At 42.1% G+C, this 17,046-nt stretch overlaps 1 protein-coding gene across 1 annotated transcript in view; it reads right to left on the bottom strand.

Annotated features, from left to right (window-relative positions):
- LOC115193735 (E3 ubiquitin-protein ligase NEURL1) overlaps positions 1–17,046 on the bottom strand; it is a 54,721-nt gene that overhangs the window by 27,100 nt on the left and 10,575 nt on the right. Inside the window, exons 2-3 of the mRNA XM_029752690.1 lie at positions 15,942–16,189; positions 14,897–15,218 (exon numbers count right to left, since the gene is read on the bottom strand). Of these exons, the coding sequence (XP_029608550.1) occupies positions 14,897–15,218; positions 15,942–16,189 (570 nt within the window). The remainder of the gene's footprint in view (positions 1–14,896; positions 15,219–15,941; positions 16,190–17,046) is intronic.

Below are 17,046 nucleotides of genomic sequence, written 5' to 3'. Positions count from 1 at the left end.
GTTTAAAGTAAACTGCATTCTAATGTTGACTTTTCTTATGCATAACAGTATCAAGGGAAGGGTTTTACTCATGCTCAGTTCTAGGGTCTGGAGCGCTGCGCGAGTGTAAATTTGAAATGGAAGTTATGGAATTCCTTCGCATGCGTGGAGTTGTGTTACGGGGAAAATGTCCACAATGAAAATTACATTAAATGTGGAGAATGATAGGCTACATTTGCATCTGTTGACCATCAAGTAGGCTATTCATTTCTATGCCATTGCAGGCTACTGTAGCCTACTATTTTATACAATAAATATATATTGAAATGACAATATCACTGGAGTCAATGCAAATCCATTTGTGCCACTTGTGTAGCCCACCTGGAGCTGGCAAACAGATGTAATAATAGCCTTTAACTCAGTTTGTTGTTGTAGCCTTGTAGTATTATGCCATTTTTAAATGGCCATGTTTAGTTCATTAAATCGGAAGTGATTAATTATTATCGTGGTCACAGCTCAATCGCAAATATATCATTCTCCACATTTAATGTCAGTTTGTAGACATTTCCCTGAAATTAGATGTTGGCCTATCGGGGGCTATAGGCTACCTGCAACTAGCTCAGCAAACCATGGCAAAGTTGAGTTACAATTATAAAACGCAGATTTTTTTGTACCCTATGCCTATTGAAATAACAAGTCAATCTCGCAAATAGGCCATTTATAACAGTTTGTACTCTTAACATCTGGCACATAATAATGGCATAAATGCCAGAAAATAGCCTAACATTTGTTTTTTGAAGTTTGTCCAAGTGTTTCTTGCACAGAGATTGAGATCCTTTGTCCAACTTTCATCACTCCAACTCTGTCGGGTTTATCTATAGTTATGCACAAATGGGATTTATTTACAATTATAAACTGGGTGGTTTGAGCCCTGAATGCTGATTGGTTGTAGGTCATGGTATATCAGACATGAACAAGGGGAATGACAAAAACATACTTTTTACTGCTCTAATTACGTTGGTAACCAGTTTATAATAGCAATAAGGCACCTCAGGGGTTTGTGATATATGGCCATTATATCACGGCGGCTGAGGGCTGTTCTTTGTGGTATATGGCCAATATGCCACGGCTAAGGGCTATGTCCTAAGAACAGCCCTTAGCAGTGGTATACTGGCCATATACCACAACTTCTCGGGCCATGTTGCTTAATCATAGCAGTCAAAAGATGTTAAATCGACATATATTGATTAAAATGATCTGGAGAGTTTAATAAGGGCGATTTATCTTCTCACGCGACATTCTTAAACTCGCAATAATTATTTTGATGGAAATCTACATTTTGCTTCTTAGCCTACGTTGTTAAAAATGACGTTGATATTCCTTCTTAATTCGCTCAATAAAAAGGGTTTATTGGATAAATGTGGAAACTCTTCTCTTACTGCGAAACATTTGGGATAGTTTTCAGGCCTTGTGGGCAGGTTTTCAGAGGTCAATTTTAGCTAAACCTGGCAACCCTGCCTGTGAGACACTGCCTGAATGCCACAGTCTCATGAGCATTGTTCCCATAGATATGGTAAAGAGGTCAATTGAAATCGACCAAAAGAATGGAATTGCCATGGAAACACGTGGGGGAAAGGACCATGGGGGAAAGATTCAGAGTCTCCTCATTGTCCCCCAGCAAAATGTGCCTACATTTAGGCTATTGTTTATGCAGTATGTGTATTTCACACTATTTTGAGGTAAAAATCTGACTATAACGCTTGTATGGATGTCAACGCCATCACAGGTTCATGTCATCATTACTAACTGTATTACAGTTAAAAAACGACTGACTACCACCACCGATTTCTGTATGCAAGCTATGCTAACCAGCTCATACGAACGGGAGATAGCATTTAGCAGTCACTTCTTCTAAACCTGAAAAGGGATTACTTCTACATGCAGCGAAAACAGCCAAATATATCCAAATCGGACTTAAGTAACCACATTGTGGGCCTGTTACAATACATAAATCATGACAGAGTTGATGAATATCCACTTTGTTAGATCTGATTTGTTAAATGTGTGCCAATCTGGTCAGTGGAACGTCTGTGCTACATTGACTCCTTCACTGCATCTATAGAGATCCTATTAAATGATTCTAATTCCTAAGTCTATGATTGTCCCATAAACAAACAGTTGTGTTCTAGAACAGAACTTTGGTTTCAGTCAGATTAGCACATAATCCATTCATGTCGTTAAAAAGCTGTGTGATTTCCCACCATTTGCAGCCACGAAAGGGAGGTACACTACAAATGACAAAAAGTATGTGGACACCTTATTCCAAAATCATGGGCATTAATATGGAGTTGGTCCTGCCTTTGCTGCTATAACAGCCTCCACTCTTCTGGGAAGAGTGGAACATTGCTGCGGCGACTTGCTTCCATTCAGCAACAAGAGCATAAGTGAGGTCGGGCACTGATGTTGGGCTATTAAGCGTGGCTCGCAGTCTGCGTTACAATTCATCCCAAAGGTGCTTGATGGGGTTGAGGTCAGGGCTCTGTGCAGGCTAGTCAAGTTCTTCCACACCGATCTCGACAATCAATTTCTGTATGTACCTCGTTTTGTGCACAGGGGCATTGTCATGCTAAAAACAGGAAAGGGCCTTCCCCAAACTGTTGCCACAAAGTTGTAAGCACAGAATTGTCTAGAATGTGAATAGAATGTATGCTGTAGCATTAAATTTTCCCTTCACTGGAACTAAGGGGCCAAGCCTGAACAATAAAAAACAGCACTATGCATTGGGGCATGTAGCATGTTCCTATCCTCCGCCAATCCCAGATTCGTCAGACTGCCAGATGGTGAAGCATGATTCATCACTCCAGAGAAAGCATTTCCACTGCTCCAGAGTCCAATGGTGGTGAGCTTTACACAACTCCAGCCGATGCTTGGCATTGTGCATGGTGATCTTAGGCTTGTGTGCGGCTGCTCGGCCATGGAAACCCATTTCATGAAGCTCCCGACAAACAGTTATTGTGCTGAAGTTGCTTCCAGAGGCAGTTTGTAACTTGGTAGTGAGTGTTGCAACCAAGGACAGACAATTTCTACACGCTACACGCTTCAGCACTCAACGGTCCCATTCTGTGAGCTTATGTGGCCTACCACTAAGCGGCTAAGCTCTTGTTGCTCCTAGACGTTTCCACTTCACAATAACAACACACAGTTGACCGGGGCAGCTCTAGCAGGGCAGAAATTTTATGAACTGACTTGTTGGAAAGGTGGTACCCTATGACAGTGCCACGTTGAAAGTCACTGAGCTCTCCAGTAAGGCCATTCTACTGCCAATGTTTGTCTATGGAGATTGCATGTCTGTGTGCTTGATTTTATACACCTGTCAGCAACGGGTGTGACTGAAATAGCCGAATCATCTAATTTGAAAGGGTGTCCACATACTTTTGTATATATCGTGTATTATGACCTGAATCATTATATTTAGGGGTGCCGTTATCTTTTTCTGACAAGAACTCACTGATTCATCTCATCAGGGTGAGACTTAGGATTTTGTTCCCGTAATAGGCTTTTCATACAGGAACTTCAGATAAAAAGGTTAGCTTGACCTTGTGAAATAAAAGGAGTGAACCTTTATAAGCATGCTTTGATCATTACTCTAGAAAATTGAAATATTTTAAAAGTCAAAACCAACTTTAAATACAGCTAAATTAATTTCTCTCCAAAAGGGGAAAGTTATTCAGTGCAACGGGACTCATTGCAACATACAGTAGCTGATAACTAGTAAAAAACAACTCCACTAACTTATTTCAATGTTTTGCCAGAATATACTCCTATTACCCTCCATTTCTGCTCTAAAAACACTGTGGTTATGTATACGATTGCATGTAGGAGCATACTGAATAGAGATGGCACTCAACCGTGATAATGTTCTGTATATACTGAACAATTCAAAAACGCCCATGCTGGTGTGCTCTACTGTATTAGAGAAAACCTTTTCTCAGGGCTTTGGATGAGACTTAGTCATTAACATCGCCAGTTCATGACTACAATAACCAAGCCTTTCTGTATTGATATCTGTGTAGGAAGAGAGCCTAGTGATGTAACAAATCTTACTTAAATGGCAGGGGCAGCAATGTTGGTCTAGAAGACCCCTCAGGCTCAGTTTGATTCCGGCAGATTAATTTAGCTTCACCGGTTATGCAACACCACCTCGGCTTTCAAGTAGTCTCACCAGTCTCTGGATCACCTTTGAATTCTCACATGGGTGGCTAGCTACTGAGCTACACTGCCCAGTTACTGTAGCAGCCTTAGAGGAAACAGAACTAGAGAGCCTTAGATCCTGTGTCGTAACACCCCACAAAGTCAGACAACATGAACACCACTACTGGTACTAAAAACAAGATAACAGCCCGAAATCACTGAACTCATTGGTCAATTCAACAGAAATGTATTCTTTGGATATTTTATGTACTACTACTGTTCTGTATATTCAGGCTGATACAAAGAGACTCATCCATGCTTCTATTACAAGCAGGCTTGACTACTGTAATGCTCTCCTGTCTGGTATGCCCAAGAAAGTCCTTGGTCAACTGAAAAAAACATACAGAATGCTGCAGAACAGGTACTGACCAAGACCAGACGGAGATCACACATTACACCAGTCTCTGTACTGGCCGCCTGTGAGTTTTAGAATTTTTTACGATTCTTCAATTGGTTTTTAAATCAATTTACGATTGTGCACCCCAATACATGTCAGACATGCTTTTGGAGTTATGTACCCAGTAGGTCCCTCAGGTCCTCTGGCACTGGCCTTTTAACTATCCCAAAGCCTAGGACTAAGAGGCATGGAGATGCAGCCTGTAGTTACTATGCCCCCAGCCTCTGTAATAGCCTGCCAGAGAACCTGAGGGCGGCCGAAACTGTGGCCACATCTTAAAACACACACATTTTTAGCTTTGCTTTTCCTTAGTATTGTTATTCTTTAGTTTTTTTTTCATCCTCTTATGTTTGTTGTGTAATAAATATATGTTAGTTTTTATTTTCATTGTTTATTTGTTTTCTTTCTCCTGTGAAGCACATTGAGTTGCTTTCCATGTCTGAAATGTGCTTTATGAAAAAAGCTTGATTTGATTTATTGCAGAAATTTGTTTACTTTATCTCTATGTGACATGTTAAAGCAAAGTCCCAGATCACTACATGACCCTAGGGGCAATGGTGTCGGCATATGATGTGGAATTGAACTGAATTGAACAGGCAGTGACTTATTAAACTCTAGTACGTTCCACTCCTTCTCTACTGTACTGCTTTTATTTACACACACACACGATCTACGGTATCTTAGACTATAGCAGTGTGCCACTACCCACATCACTCAAGTCTCGCCTCACAACAAATATGATGGGAAATGCATTTATAGCACAGAGCAGTCTCCTTGGGGCTGGTACTGAGGAACTGCTACGGTTACACTGATCTGGCCAGACATGTGATCAGGGACACTTTTAAAATCAATCCATCAAACGTGAAAGGCAAGGCACCAGAGAGGAAATGGGTAGCTACATTTATGCACCGAGACTGAGTATGCGTCTCTGACTGGAACACAGAGTGAAAATTGGATTGAAGTTCATTTGAAGACAAGATATTGTCCCGCAGATGGAAGAGTCGGGGCTTGGTGGTGGAGCTGCTCAAGATTTAGGAGATGGAATTGGTCACATTAGATCAAATTTTAAGCTACTCATATTTTATACATTTTCTGAGAGATAGATAGATAGATAGATAGATATATATATATCTATCTATCACGTAATGTAGGTCACCATAGACTATAAAGTGTGAGATCAGTGTGAAAATGGTCCTCATTCATTTCCCATTTGTTTAATGTGTTTACTTGAACAACCAAAATCACTTACTCCAAAGCATTGTTTGTTCGCTAAACTCGCCCCATTTGGTCCCTGCAGAAAACAGCTGGAGCTAGTCTATAGGACCAACCTCCCAACAGATTGTATGATAAATAGCTTCACTCACAACAGGTGAAATTTGTCTGCATTTATCAGCAGGCTTAGCGTTAATGTCAGGTCCTAGTGTAAGCATCATTAAGAATCAAAATGTCCCCCGTTAGGAAACTGAGCACATGTGCCAGTTCACCGGGGCAGTCTTTGATGTGGCCGCCCCATATTTCAGGCACTAAGTGCTGCTTGAACTGCGGCCAACGGGGCAATACTAGGGCTTTGAGATATACCATGCTCTTGACTGGCGACGTTCTTAGGCTATAGAAGCCTGCTAGTGAAGTACCCTTCAGCTGACTGAGTGCTAAGGCTGCTCTGCTGTTTCTGTAGGTCAGTGTAGGCATGTATAGTCAGTGTAGACATGTAGGGGGCAACAAGGCTTGAGTCTCTCGTAGGTAACAGTAATATGGAGAGCTGCTGTTCTGAAAACCTACAGTAGAGGCAGAATCTACTTGGACATTCACATTTATTATCATTTTTAAAAATCTAGGATATATTTGAAATGGAATGTTTGTAGATCACTTTTAAAATGGGGATTGCATATGATTATGTTTAGGTAAAGTCACAAAGCCCACTGGAGATCCAATGCTAAAGATGTGATTTCCACAGTGCTAACACAAAATTCTCGTTCTTAGCTCAGATTTATTTCCCCTTTAATTAACCAGGTAGGCTAGTTGAGAACAAGTTCTCATTTGCAACTGCGACCTGGCCAAGATAAAGCGTAGCAATTCGACACATACAACAACACAGAGTTACACATGGAATAAACAAAACATACAGTCAATAATACAGTAGAACAAAAGAAAACAAAAAGTATATATACAGTGAGTGCAAATAAGGTAAGTTAAGGCAATAAACAGGCCATTGTGGCGAAGTAATTACAATATAGCAATTAAACACTGGAATGGTAGATGTGCAGAAGATGAATGTGCAAGTAGAGATACTGGGGTGCAAAAGAGCAAGATAAATAAATAAATAAATAAATACAGTATGGGGATGAGGTAGGTAGATAGATGGGCTGTTTACAGATGGACTATGTACAGGTGCAGTGATCTGTGAGCTGCTCTGACAGCTGGTGCTTAAAGCTAGTGAGGGAGATATGAGTCTCCAGCTTCAGAGAATTTTGCAGTTTGTTCCAGTCATTGGCAGCAGAGAACTGGAAGGAAAGGCGGCCAAATGAGGAATTGGCTTTGGGGGTGACCAGTGAGATATACCTGCTGGAGCGCATGCTACGAGTGGGTGCTGCTATGGTGACCAGTGAGCTGAGATAAGGCGGGGCTTTACCTAGCAGAGACTTGTAGATAACCTGTAGCCAGTGGGTTTGGCGACGAGTATGAAGCGGGGGCCAACCAACGAGAGCGTACAGGTCGCAATGGTGGGTAGTGAATGGGGCTTTGGTGACAAAACGGATGGCACTGTGACAGACTGAATCCAGTTTGTTGAGAAGAGTGTTGGAGGCTATTTTATAGATGACATCACCGAAGTCGAGGATCGGTAGCATGGTCAGTTTTACGAGGGTGTGTTTGGCAGCATGATTGAAGGATGCTTTGTTGCGATATAGGAAGCATATTCTAGATTTAATTTTGAATTGGAGATGCTTAATGTGAGTCTGGAAGGAGAGTTTACAGTCTAACCAGACACCCAGGTATTTGTAGTTGTCCACGTATTCAAAGTCAGAGCCGTCCAGAGTAGTGATGCTGGACGGGCGAGCAGGTGCGGGCAGTGATCGAATGAATAGCATGCATTTAGTTTTACTTGCGTTTAAGAGCAGTTGGAGGCCATGGAAGGAGAGTTGTATGGCATTGAAGCTTGTCTGGAGGTTAGTAAACACAGTGTCCAAAGAGGGGCCAGAAGTATACAGAATGGTGTCGTCTGCGTAGAGGTGGATAAGAGAATCACCAGCAGCAAGAGCAACATCATTGATGTATACAGAGAAGAGAGTCGGCCTGAGAATTGAACCCTGTGGCACCCCCATAGAGACTGCCAGAGGTCCGGACAACAGGCCCTCCGATTTGACACACTGAACTCTATCAGAGAAGTAGTTGGTGAACCAGGCGAGGCAATCATTTGAGAAACCAAGGCTGTCGAGTCTGCCAATAAGAATGTGGTGATTGACAGAGTCGAAAGCCTTGGCCAGGTCGATGAATACGGCTGCACAGTAATGTCTCTTATCGATGGCGGTTATGATGTCGTTTAGGACCTTGAGCATGGCGAGGTGCACCAGCTCTGAAACCAGACTGCATAGCGGAGAAGGTACAGTGGGATTCGAAATGGTCGGTAATCTGTTTGTTAACTTGGCTTTCGAAGACCTTAGAAAGACAGGGTAGGATAGATATAGGTCTGTAGCAGTTTGGGTCTAGAGTGTCACCCCCTTTGAAGAGGGGGATGACCGCGGCAGCTTTCCAATCTTTAGGAATCTCAGACGGTACGAAAGAGAGGTTGAATAGGCTAGTAATGGGGGTTGTAACAATTTCGGCAGATAATTTTAGAAAGAGTGTGTCCAGATTGTCTAGCCCGGCTGATTTGTATGGGTCCAGATTTTGCAGCTCTTTCAGAATATCAGCTATCTGGATTTGGGTGAAGGAGAAATGGTGGGGGCTTTGGCGGGTTGCTGTGGAGGGTGCCGGGCAGTTGACCGGGGTAGGGGTAGCCAGGTGGAAAGCATGGCCAGCCGTAGAGAAATGCTTATTGAAATTCTCAATTATAGTGGATTTATCGGTGGTAACAGTGTTTCCTAGCCTCAGAGCAGTGGGCAGCTGGGAGGAGGTGCTCTTATTCTCCATGGACTTCACAGTGTCCCAGAATTTTTTGGAGTTAGTACTACAAGATGCAAATTTCTGTTTGAAAAAGCTAGCCTTAGCTTTTCTAACTGCCTGTGTATATTTAACTCCCCTGAAAAGTTGCATATCACGGGGGCTATTCGATGCTAATGCAGAACGCCACAGGATGTTTTTGTGCTGGTCAAGGGCAGACAGGTCTGGAGTGAACCAAGGACTATATCTATTCCTAGTTCTACATTTTTTGAGTGGGGCATGCTTATTTAAGATGGTGAGGAAGGCACTTTTAAAGAATAGCCAGGCTTCATCTACTGACGGGATGAGGTCAATGTCATTCCAAGATACCCCGCCCAGGTCGATTAGAAAGGCCTGCTCGCAGAAGTGTTTTAGGGAGCGTTTGACAGTGATGAGGGGTGGTCGTTTGGTCGCAGACCCATTACGGATGCAGGCAATGAGGCAGTGATCACTGAGATCTTGATTGAAAACAGCAGAGGTGTATTTGGAGGGCGAGTTAGTTAGGATGACATCTATGAGGGTGCCTGTGTTTACGGATTTGGGGTTGTACCTGGTAGGTTCATTGATAATTTGTGTGAGATTGAGGGCATCAAGTTTAGATTGTAGGATGGCCGGGGTGTTAAGCATGTCCCAGTTTAGGTCACCTAGTAGCACAAGCTCAAAAGATAGATGGGGGGCAATCAATTCACATATGGTATCGAGGGCAGAGCTGGGGGCAGAGGGAGGTCTATAGCAAGCGGCAACAGTGAGAGACTTGTTTCTAGAAAGGTGAATTTTTTGAAGTAGAAGCTCGAATTTTTGGGGTACAGACTTGGATAGTAATACAGAACTCTGCAGGCTATCTTTGCAGTAGATTGCAACACCACCCCCTTTGGCAGTTCTATCTTGGCGGAAAATGTTATAGTTAGCGATTTCAGGGTTTTTGGTGGTTTTCCTAAACCAGGATTCAGACACGGCTAAGACATCTGGGTTGGCAGGGTGTGCTAAAGCAGTGAGTAAAACAAACTTAGGGAGTAGGCTTCTAATGTTAACATGCATGAAACCAAGGCTTTTACGGTTACAGAAGTCAACAAATGAGAGCACCTGGGGAGTGGGAGTGGAGCTAGGCACTGCAGGACCTGGATTAACCTCCACATCACCAGAGGAGAAGTAGGATAAGGGTACGGCTAAAGGCTATACGAACTGGCCGCCTAGCACGTTTGGAACAGAGAGTAAAAGTAGCAGGTTTCTGGGCACGATAGCAAAGATTCAAGGCATAGTGTACAGACAAAGGTAAGGTAGGATGTGAGTACATTGGAGTTAAACCTAGGCATTGAGTAATGATGAGAGAGATATAGTCTCTAGAGACGTTTAAACCAGGTGATGTCATCGCATATGTAGGAGGTGGAACAACATGGTTGGTTAAGGCATATTTAGCAGGGCTAGAGAATCTACAGTGAAATAAGACAGTAATCACCAACCAGGACAGTAATGGACAAGGCATATTGATATTAGAGAGAGACATGCGTAGCCAAGTGAACATATGAGTCCAGTGATTGGTTGGGCTGACTGGGGACACGGCGATTCAGACAGTTAGCAGGCCGATGCTAACAAGCTAACAGTTAGTAGGCCGGGGCTAAACAAGCTAGCAATTAGCAGACCGGGGCTGGCAAGCTAGCAGTTAGCAGTGAGAACATTGTATTTGTTCTCTTGTCTGGGAAAATGGCTTCAGTCACGCCATTTTCCTGACATCTTTCCTTAATGTCTGTCGAGGAACAAGAGCTATGCACCGTGTGTCATCACAGCTCATCGCGAACCCACTCCAGATAGTCTCACTCTAGCGCTGGATACCAAACAGCAGATAGCACACTGCTTGCTGTCAACTAGCACTGCCAGAAATGAGTTTAAAATGGTATTATCTATAATATATGGGAGCCTCTTCTATTTTTATTAATGGTGATGACAGCCTACATTCCTTATAGAGAGGGAGGATCATTATTGGAAATGAGTCCATGTTGATTGAATTATTGGGATGTTTGAAAAAAAAATCCATGAGGGGTGAAGATTATGTTTAGTAAACAAAATTGTACTCTGACAAGAGCAATTTAGGATTAAGTGAAATCTAGGAAGAGATACTACCACTATTTTACAGTAATATACAGTGCCGTGAAAAAGTATTTCGCCCTTTATGATCTTTTTTTTGCATAGTTTTGATACTGAATGTTATCAGATCTTCAACTAAAACCTAATATTAGATAAATTGAAGCTCAGCTTACAAATAACAAAAAAATATACTTATTTCAAATTTAAATTTAAATTAACAAAGAACTGCAACACCCAATTGCCCTGTTTGAAAAAGTAATTGACCCCTTACACTCAATAACTGCTAGTGCCACCTTTAGGTGTAATGACTGCAACCCTTGCTGTAGTTGTTGATCAGTCTCTCACATTGCTGTGAAGGAATTTTGGCCCACTCTTGCATGCAGAACTGTTTTAACTCAGCGACATTTGTGGGTTTTCAAGCATGAACTGCTCGTTTCAAGTCCTACCACAACATCTCAATTGGGATTAGGTCTGGACTTAGACTAGGCCATTCAAAAACTTCCAATTTGTTGCTTTTTAACAATTTTCATGTAGACTTGATTGGGTGCTTTGGATAATTGTATTGCTGCATGACCCAGCTGTGCTTCAGCTTCAGCTCAAAGATGGATGGCCTGACATTATCCTGTAGAATTATTCTTCGCCTAAAATGACATACCCAAATCTAACTGCCTGTAGCTCAGGACCTGAAGCAAGGATATGCAGATTCTTGATACCATTTGAAAGTAAACACTGAAGTTTGGGGAAATGTTAAATTAATGTAGGAGAATATAACACATTAGATCTGGTAAAAGATCATACAAAGAACAGACTATTTTTTCTGTACCATCATCTTTGAAATGCACGAGAAAGGCCATAATGTATTATGTCAGCACAGGCACAATTTAGATTTTGTCCACTATACGTTTTAGACTGATCCAATGAACCATTGCATTTATGTTCAAAATGTTGTATCAAGACTGCCCAAATGTGCCTAATTGGTTTATTACTACATTTTCAAGTTCATAACTGTGCACTCTCCTCAAACAATAGCATGTTATTATTTCACTGTAATAGCTGCTGTACATTGGACAGTGCAGTTAGATTAACAAGAACATTTCCCAGGACATAGACATATCTGATATTGTCAGAAAGCTTAAATTCTTGTTACTTACAACCTCATGCTAATCACATTAGCCTAAGTTAGCTCAACCGTCCCGCGAGAGACCCACCAATCCTGTAGAGGTTATTAAGGCAAGTCATCCAGGTCCTGAAGCAGCAAAGATCCCAAACCATCACACTACCACCAACATGCTTGACTGTTGGTATGAGGTTCTTACTGTGGAATGTAGTGTTTGGTTTTCGCCAGACATAATGGGGACCCATGTCATCCAAAAAGTTCACTCAAGTTTGCCAAAAAGCACCTGGAAGCACCTGAATGATCACCAATACTCTTGGAAGAATGTTCTATGGACAGATGAGTCAAAAGTATAACTTTTGGGGTGAAAGTATAACTTTTCATGCTTGAAAACACACAAAGCAGTTCTGCATGCAAGAGTGGGCCAAAATTCCTCCACAGCGATGTGAGCGACTGATCAACAACTACAGGAAGTATTTTGTTGCAGTCATTGCAGCTAAAGGTGGCACAACCAGTTAGAGTGTAAGGGGGCAATTACTTTTTCACAAAGGGGAATTGGGTGTTGCATACATTTGTTAACTAAATAAATAAAATAATTTAATTTGTTATTTGTAAACTCAGGTTCCCTTTATCTAATATTAGGTTTTGGTTGAAGATCCGATAACATTCAGTATAAAGAAATATGCAAAAATAGAGAAAATCAGAAAGAGGGCAAATACACTACATGACCAAATGTATGTGGACACCTGCTCGTCGAACATCTCATTCCAACATCATGGGCATTCAACTTTATGCTATACAGAAACCTAGCCTAAAACGCCAAACAGCAAGCAATGCAGATGTAGAAGCACGGTGGCTAGGAAAAACTTCCTAGAAAGGCAGGAACCTAGGAAGAAACCAAGTGAGGAACCAGGCTCTGAGAGGTGGCCAGTCCTTTTCTGGCTGTGCTGGTGGATATAAGAGTACAAGGCCATTTAAGGCCAGATTGTTGTTCAAGATGTTCAAACGTTCATAGATGACCAGCAGGGTCAAATAATAATCAGTGGTTGTAGAGGGTCAGTACCTCAGGAGTAAATCTCAGTTGGCTTTTCATAGCCGAGCATTCAGATGTCGAGACAGCCGGTGCAGTAGAGAGAGCGAGAGAGAGGTAGCGAGAGAAAGAGAGAGAGGTAGCGAGAGAGAGAGGTAGCACGTAGCGAACCCCGTCCGGTGAACAGGTCAGGGTTCCCTAGCCGCAGGCAGAACAGTTGAAACTGGAGCAGCAGCACGACCAGGTGGACTGGGGACAGTCAGGAGTCATCAGGCCAGGTAGTCCTTTGGCATGATCCTAGGGCTCAGGTCCTTAATACTGACTTGTTGGAAAGGTGGCATTCTGTGACGGTGTCACATTGAAAGTCACTGAGCTCTTCAGTAAGGCCATTCTACTGCCAATGTTTGTCTATGGAGATTTCATGGATGGGTGCTCAATTTTATACACCTGTCAGCAACGGGTGTGGCTGAAATAGCAAAATCCACAAATTTGAAGGGGTGTCCACATACTTTTGTATATATCATGTATAATGGCCTGAATCATTATATTTAGGGGTGTCGTTATCTTTTTCTGACAAGAACTCACTGATTCATCTCATCAGGGTGAGACTTAGGATTTTAGTTCCCTTAATAGGCTTTTCATTCAGCAACTTCAGATAAAAAAGGTTAGCTTGACCTTGTGAAATAAAAGGAGTGTACCTTTTTAACCATGCTTTGATGATTACTCTAGAAAATTGAAATATTTTAAAGTCAAAACAAACTTGAAATACAGCTAAATTAATTTATTTCCAAAAGGGGAAAGTTAGACAGCATATTCACTACAACGGGACTCATTGCAACATAACTGATCACTTGTAAAAACAACTCCACCAACCAACTTATTTGCCAGAATATACTCCTATTACCCTCTATTTCTGCTCTAAAAATACAGTGGTTATGTATACGATTGCATGCAGGAGCATACTGAATAGAGATGGCACTCAACCGTGATAATGTTCTGTATATACTGAACAATTCAAAAACGCCCATGCTGGTGTGCTCTACTGTATTAGAGAAAACCTTTTCTCAGGGCTTTGGATGAGCCTTAGCTAAGTGAGTCATTAACATCGCCAGTTTATAACTACAATAACCAAGCCTTTCTGTATTGATATCTGTGTAGGAAGAGAGCCTAGTGATGTAACAGATCTTACTTAAATGGCAGGGGCAGCAATGTTGGTCTAGGAGACCCCTCAGGCTCATCTCATTTTACTGCCAATGTTTGTCAATGGAGATTGCATGTCAGCAACAGGTGTGGCTGAAATAGTACACTATACAAAATAGTGGATTAGGCTTTCTCACAGCACTGTAGTTATTTTTAGTTCAAAAAATCTGACTGTACTCCTATCAATTTGAATCAGCTGATCAGCTCTCAAACTGGATAAAACTTTAGATCCTGATAAAAAAAAATATATACCTACATATTACAAAAACGTTCTTCAACTTTTCAAAATCTGTTGGATGGGAAACTTTTCCTGAATTAGTTTCAAGTGTTTGGGGTAAACCCATCAAACAGGGCCTTTCAGAATAGATGTTTTGTTTTTCAGTGGTTCTCAAATTCCACTGTGGTGGCATTTCCTTTATGCTAACAATGTAACTACGCAACCTTTCTAATCTCTCTCCATCTTTTTTCCATTGGACTATTTTGGTATGATGGTGTGTGGGAAAGGTAGAGCAGTACTACAAAAGTAACATCACCAAACAACCAACCTCACACAAACACACCCACCAGCACATACAACATTTAACATTCAACCACCACTTGATGTCATTAGTCAATTTGGGAAATACATCAAAATGAATTGGAATAATATATGGCAAGGAACGTCATTAACCACCATAACACTTTCCCTTCTCCGTGTGAAACTCACCCAGTAGCTGTACCCCTCGTGTCAGGCCGTAGACATCTATGAGAGCCCAGAGTGGCTCGGAGGCATGGACGCCGCTGAAGAACAGCATGGGGCTGGAGCCATTGATGCGGTAAAACACCCGACCCTTCTTGTCCACCCAAAAGGAGATGACATTGCCCTCATTGGACAGCTCCTCAGGCAGGGCCTTGGCCCAGAAGCCGTTCTGGGAGACCAGATCTGGGCAGGCATACTTGGGCAAGTTGTCTGGGTTGATGCGGGACGGGTCCTTGGAGGTGAAGCCCAGACGCAGGGCTCCGCTCCAGCAGCACTGCTTCTTAGTGATCTTTAGGGGAACAGGTAATGGGTTTGTACCATTTTTTATTTATCCTATATTTAACTAGGCAAGTCAGTTAAGAACACATTCTTATTTACAATGACAGCCTAGGAACATTGGGTTAAATGCCATGTTCAGGGGCAGAACAACAGATTTGTACATTATCAGCTCTGGGATTCGATCTAGTAACCTTTTAGTTACTGGCCCAACACTCTAACCACTAGGCTACCTGCCACCCCAATTCAATTTTGATGAAGGGAGTTAAGCTGGTGAATGACCTAAAGTCCATTCCATTAGTCGTGTTAACCTAAAATTTACCAAAATACATTATGGTTGGCCATATGTTAAAACTTTTACAAACCAAATGGTAAACAACAACACAAATAAACACATACTGTATGTCTGTTTATCATCAGACTGGATATTCTTGTCTTGTCTCATTTAAAACCTCTATTTACACTTCTTTCACCATGCAAGATAACAGTAGGCCTGTGACTCACATGGCAATGCTTCCCCTGCTCTTTCACTTGAGACATAGATGGACTGATAGGTGAAGTGGAAACTTTGGCTAAGCTGTTTTGGCCCACACAGAATCAGGGGAATAATGAAGGACAAAACGCACAGTGAGTGAGAGAGACAGACAAACAAATAAATGGAAAACAGTTAGGCTAAAGGAAAGGAAGGAAAGACAGTGTGCTGATAACCATGGTCCACTGCCCAGTCTGTCCATACCTTGAGGCGGACCTGCTCGTACAGGGCAATGGACCGGTTGCTGAAGGTGATGGCATTGCAGAAGCTGGCCTGCCTCTTGACGGTCCTCTGGGCCACGTCCATGATGATCTGGGAGCCCTTGGCACTGGGGTGGAAGAGCAGGGGAAAAGAAGACAGGCTGCTCCCACACTGCAGGATGGGCAGACATTGCTTGGTGGGCTTACGGTGATAGCGGTGGGATGTGGTGGGGAAGGGGCCACCCAGAGAATCTGAAAAGGAGGAAGCATAGGGGGAGTTACTGTAGATATACAGATCTACAAAGAATATTACTATGGCATCCACTGTTTAAATATGCACGAAGCCAAAATAACAATGCATTAGCAACATTCACACAATCAATAAAAACTGCCTTTCCTCAATGTTGTGATGATGACTGGGTGTACAGGTAACTGCCAAAATAAAGGAAACACCAACATAAAGTGTCTTAATAGGGCGTTGGGCACCAAGAGCCAGAACAACTTCAATGCACCTTGGCATGGATTCTACAATATCTGGAACTCTATTGGAGGGATGCGACACCATTTGTACATGAGAAATTCCATAATTTGGTGTTTTGTTGATGATGGTTGAAAAACGGCCATAGCATATGGTTTACATCATTTTCATGCTCATCATACCATTCAGTGACAACTCATGCCCTGTGCATGGGGGCATTGTCATCCTATGGGGGCAGAGCCATAGTTGCCAAAATGCCCTGTCCAGCATTTTTATACATTACCCTAAGCATGATGGGACATTAATTGCTTAATTAACTCAGGAACCACACCTGTGCGGAAGCACCTGCTTTAAAATATACGGTTGAAGTCAGAAGTTGACATACACTTAGGTTGGAGTCATTATAACTCGTTTTTCAACCACCTCATACATTTCTTGTTAACAAACTATAGTTTTGGCAAGTCGGTTAGGACATCTACTTTGTGCATGACACAAGTAATTGATCCAACAATTGTTTACAGACAGAGTATTTCACTGTATCACAATTCCACTGGGTCAGAAGTGTATATACACTAAGCTGACTGTGCCTTTAAACAGCTTGGAAAATTCCAGAAAATTATGTCATGGCTTA

Source organism: Salmo trutta, chromosome 5, assembly GCF_901001165.1.
Source record: "Salmo trutta chromosome 5, fSalTru1.1, whole genome shotgun sequence".
Taxonomy (NCBI): Eukaryota; Metazoa; Chordata; class Actinopteri; order Salmoniformes; family Salmonidae; genus Salmo; species Salmo trutta.
The sequence above is the reverse complement of the archived record's forward strand: the minus strand, read 5'-3'. Positions and strand labels throughout refer to the sequence as shown.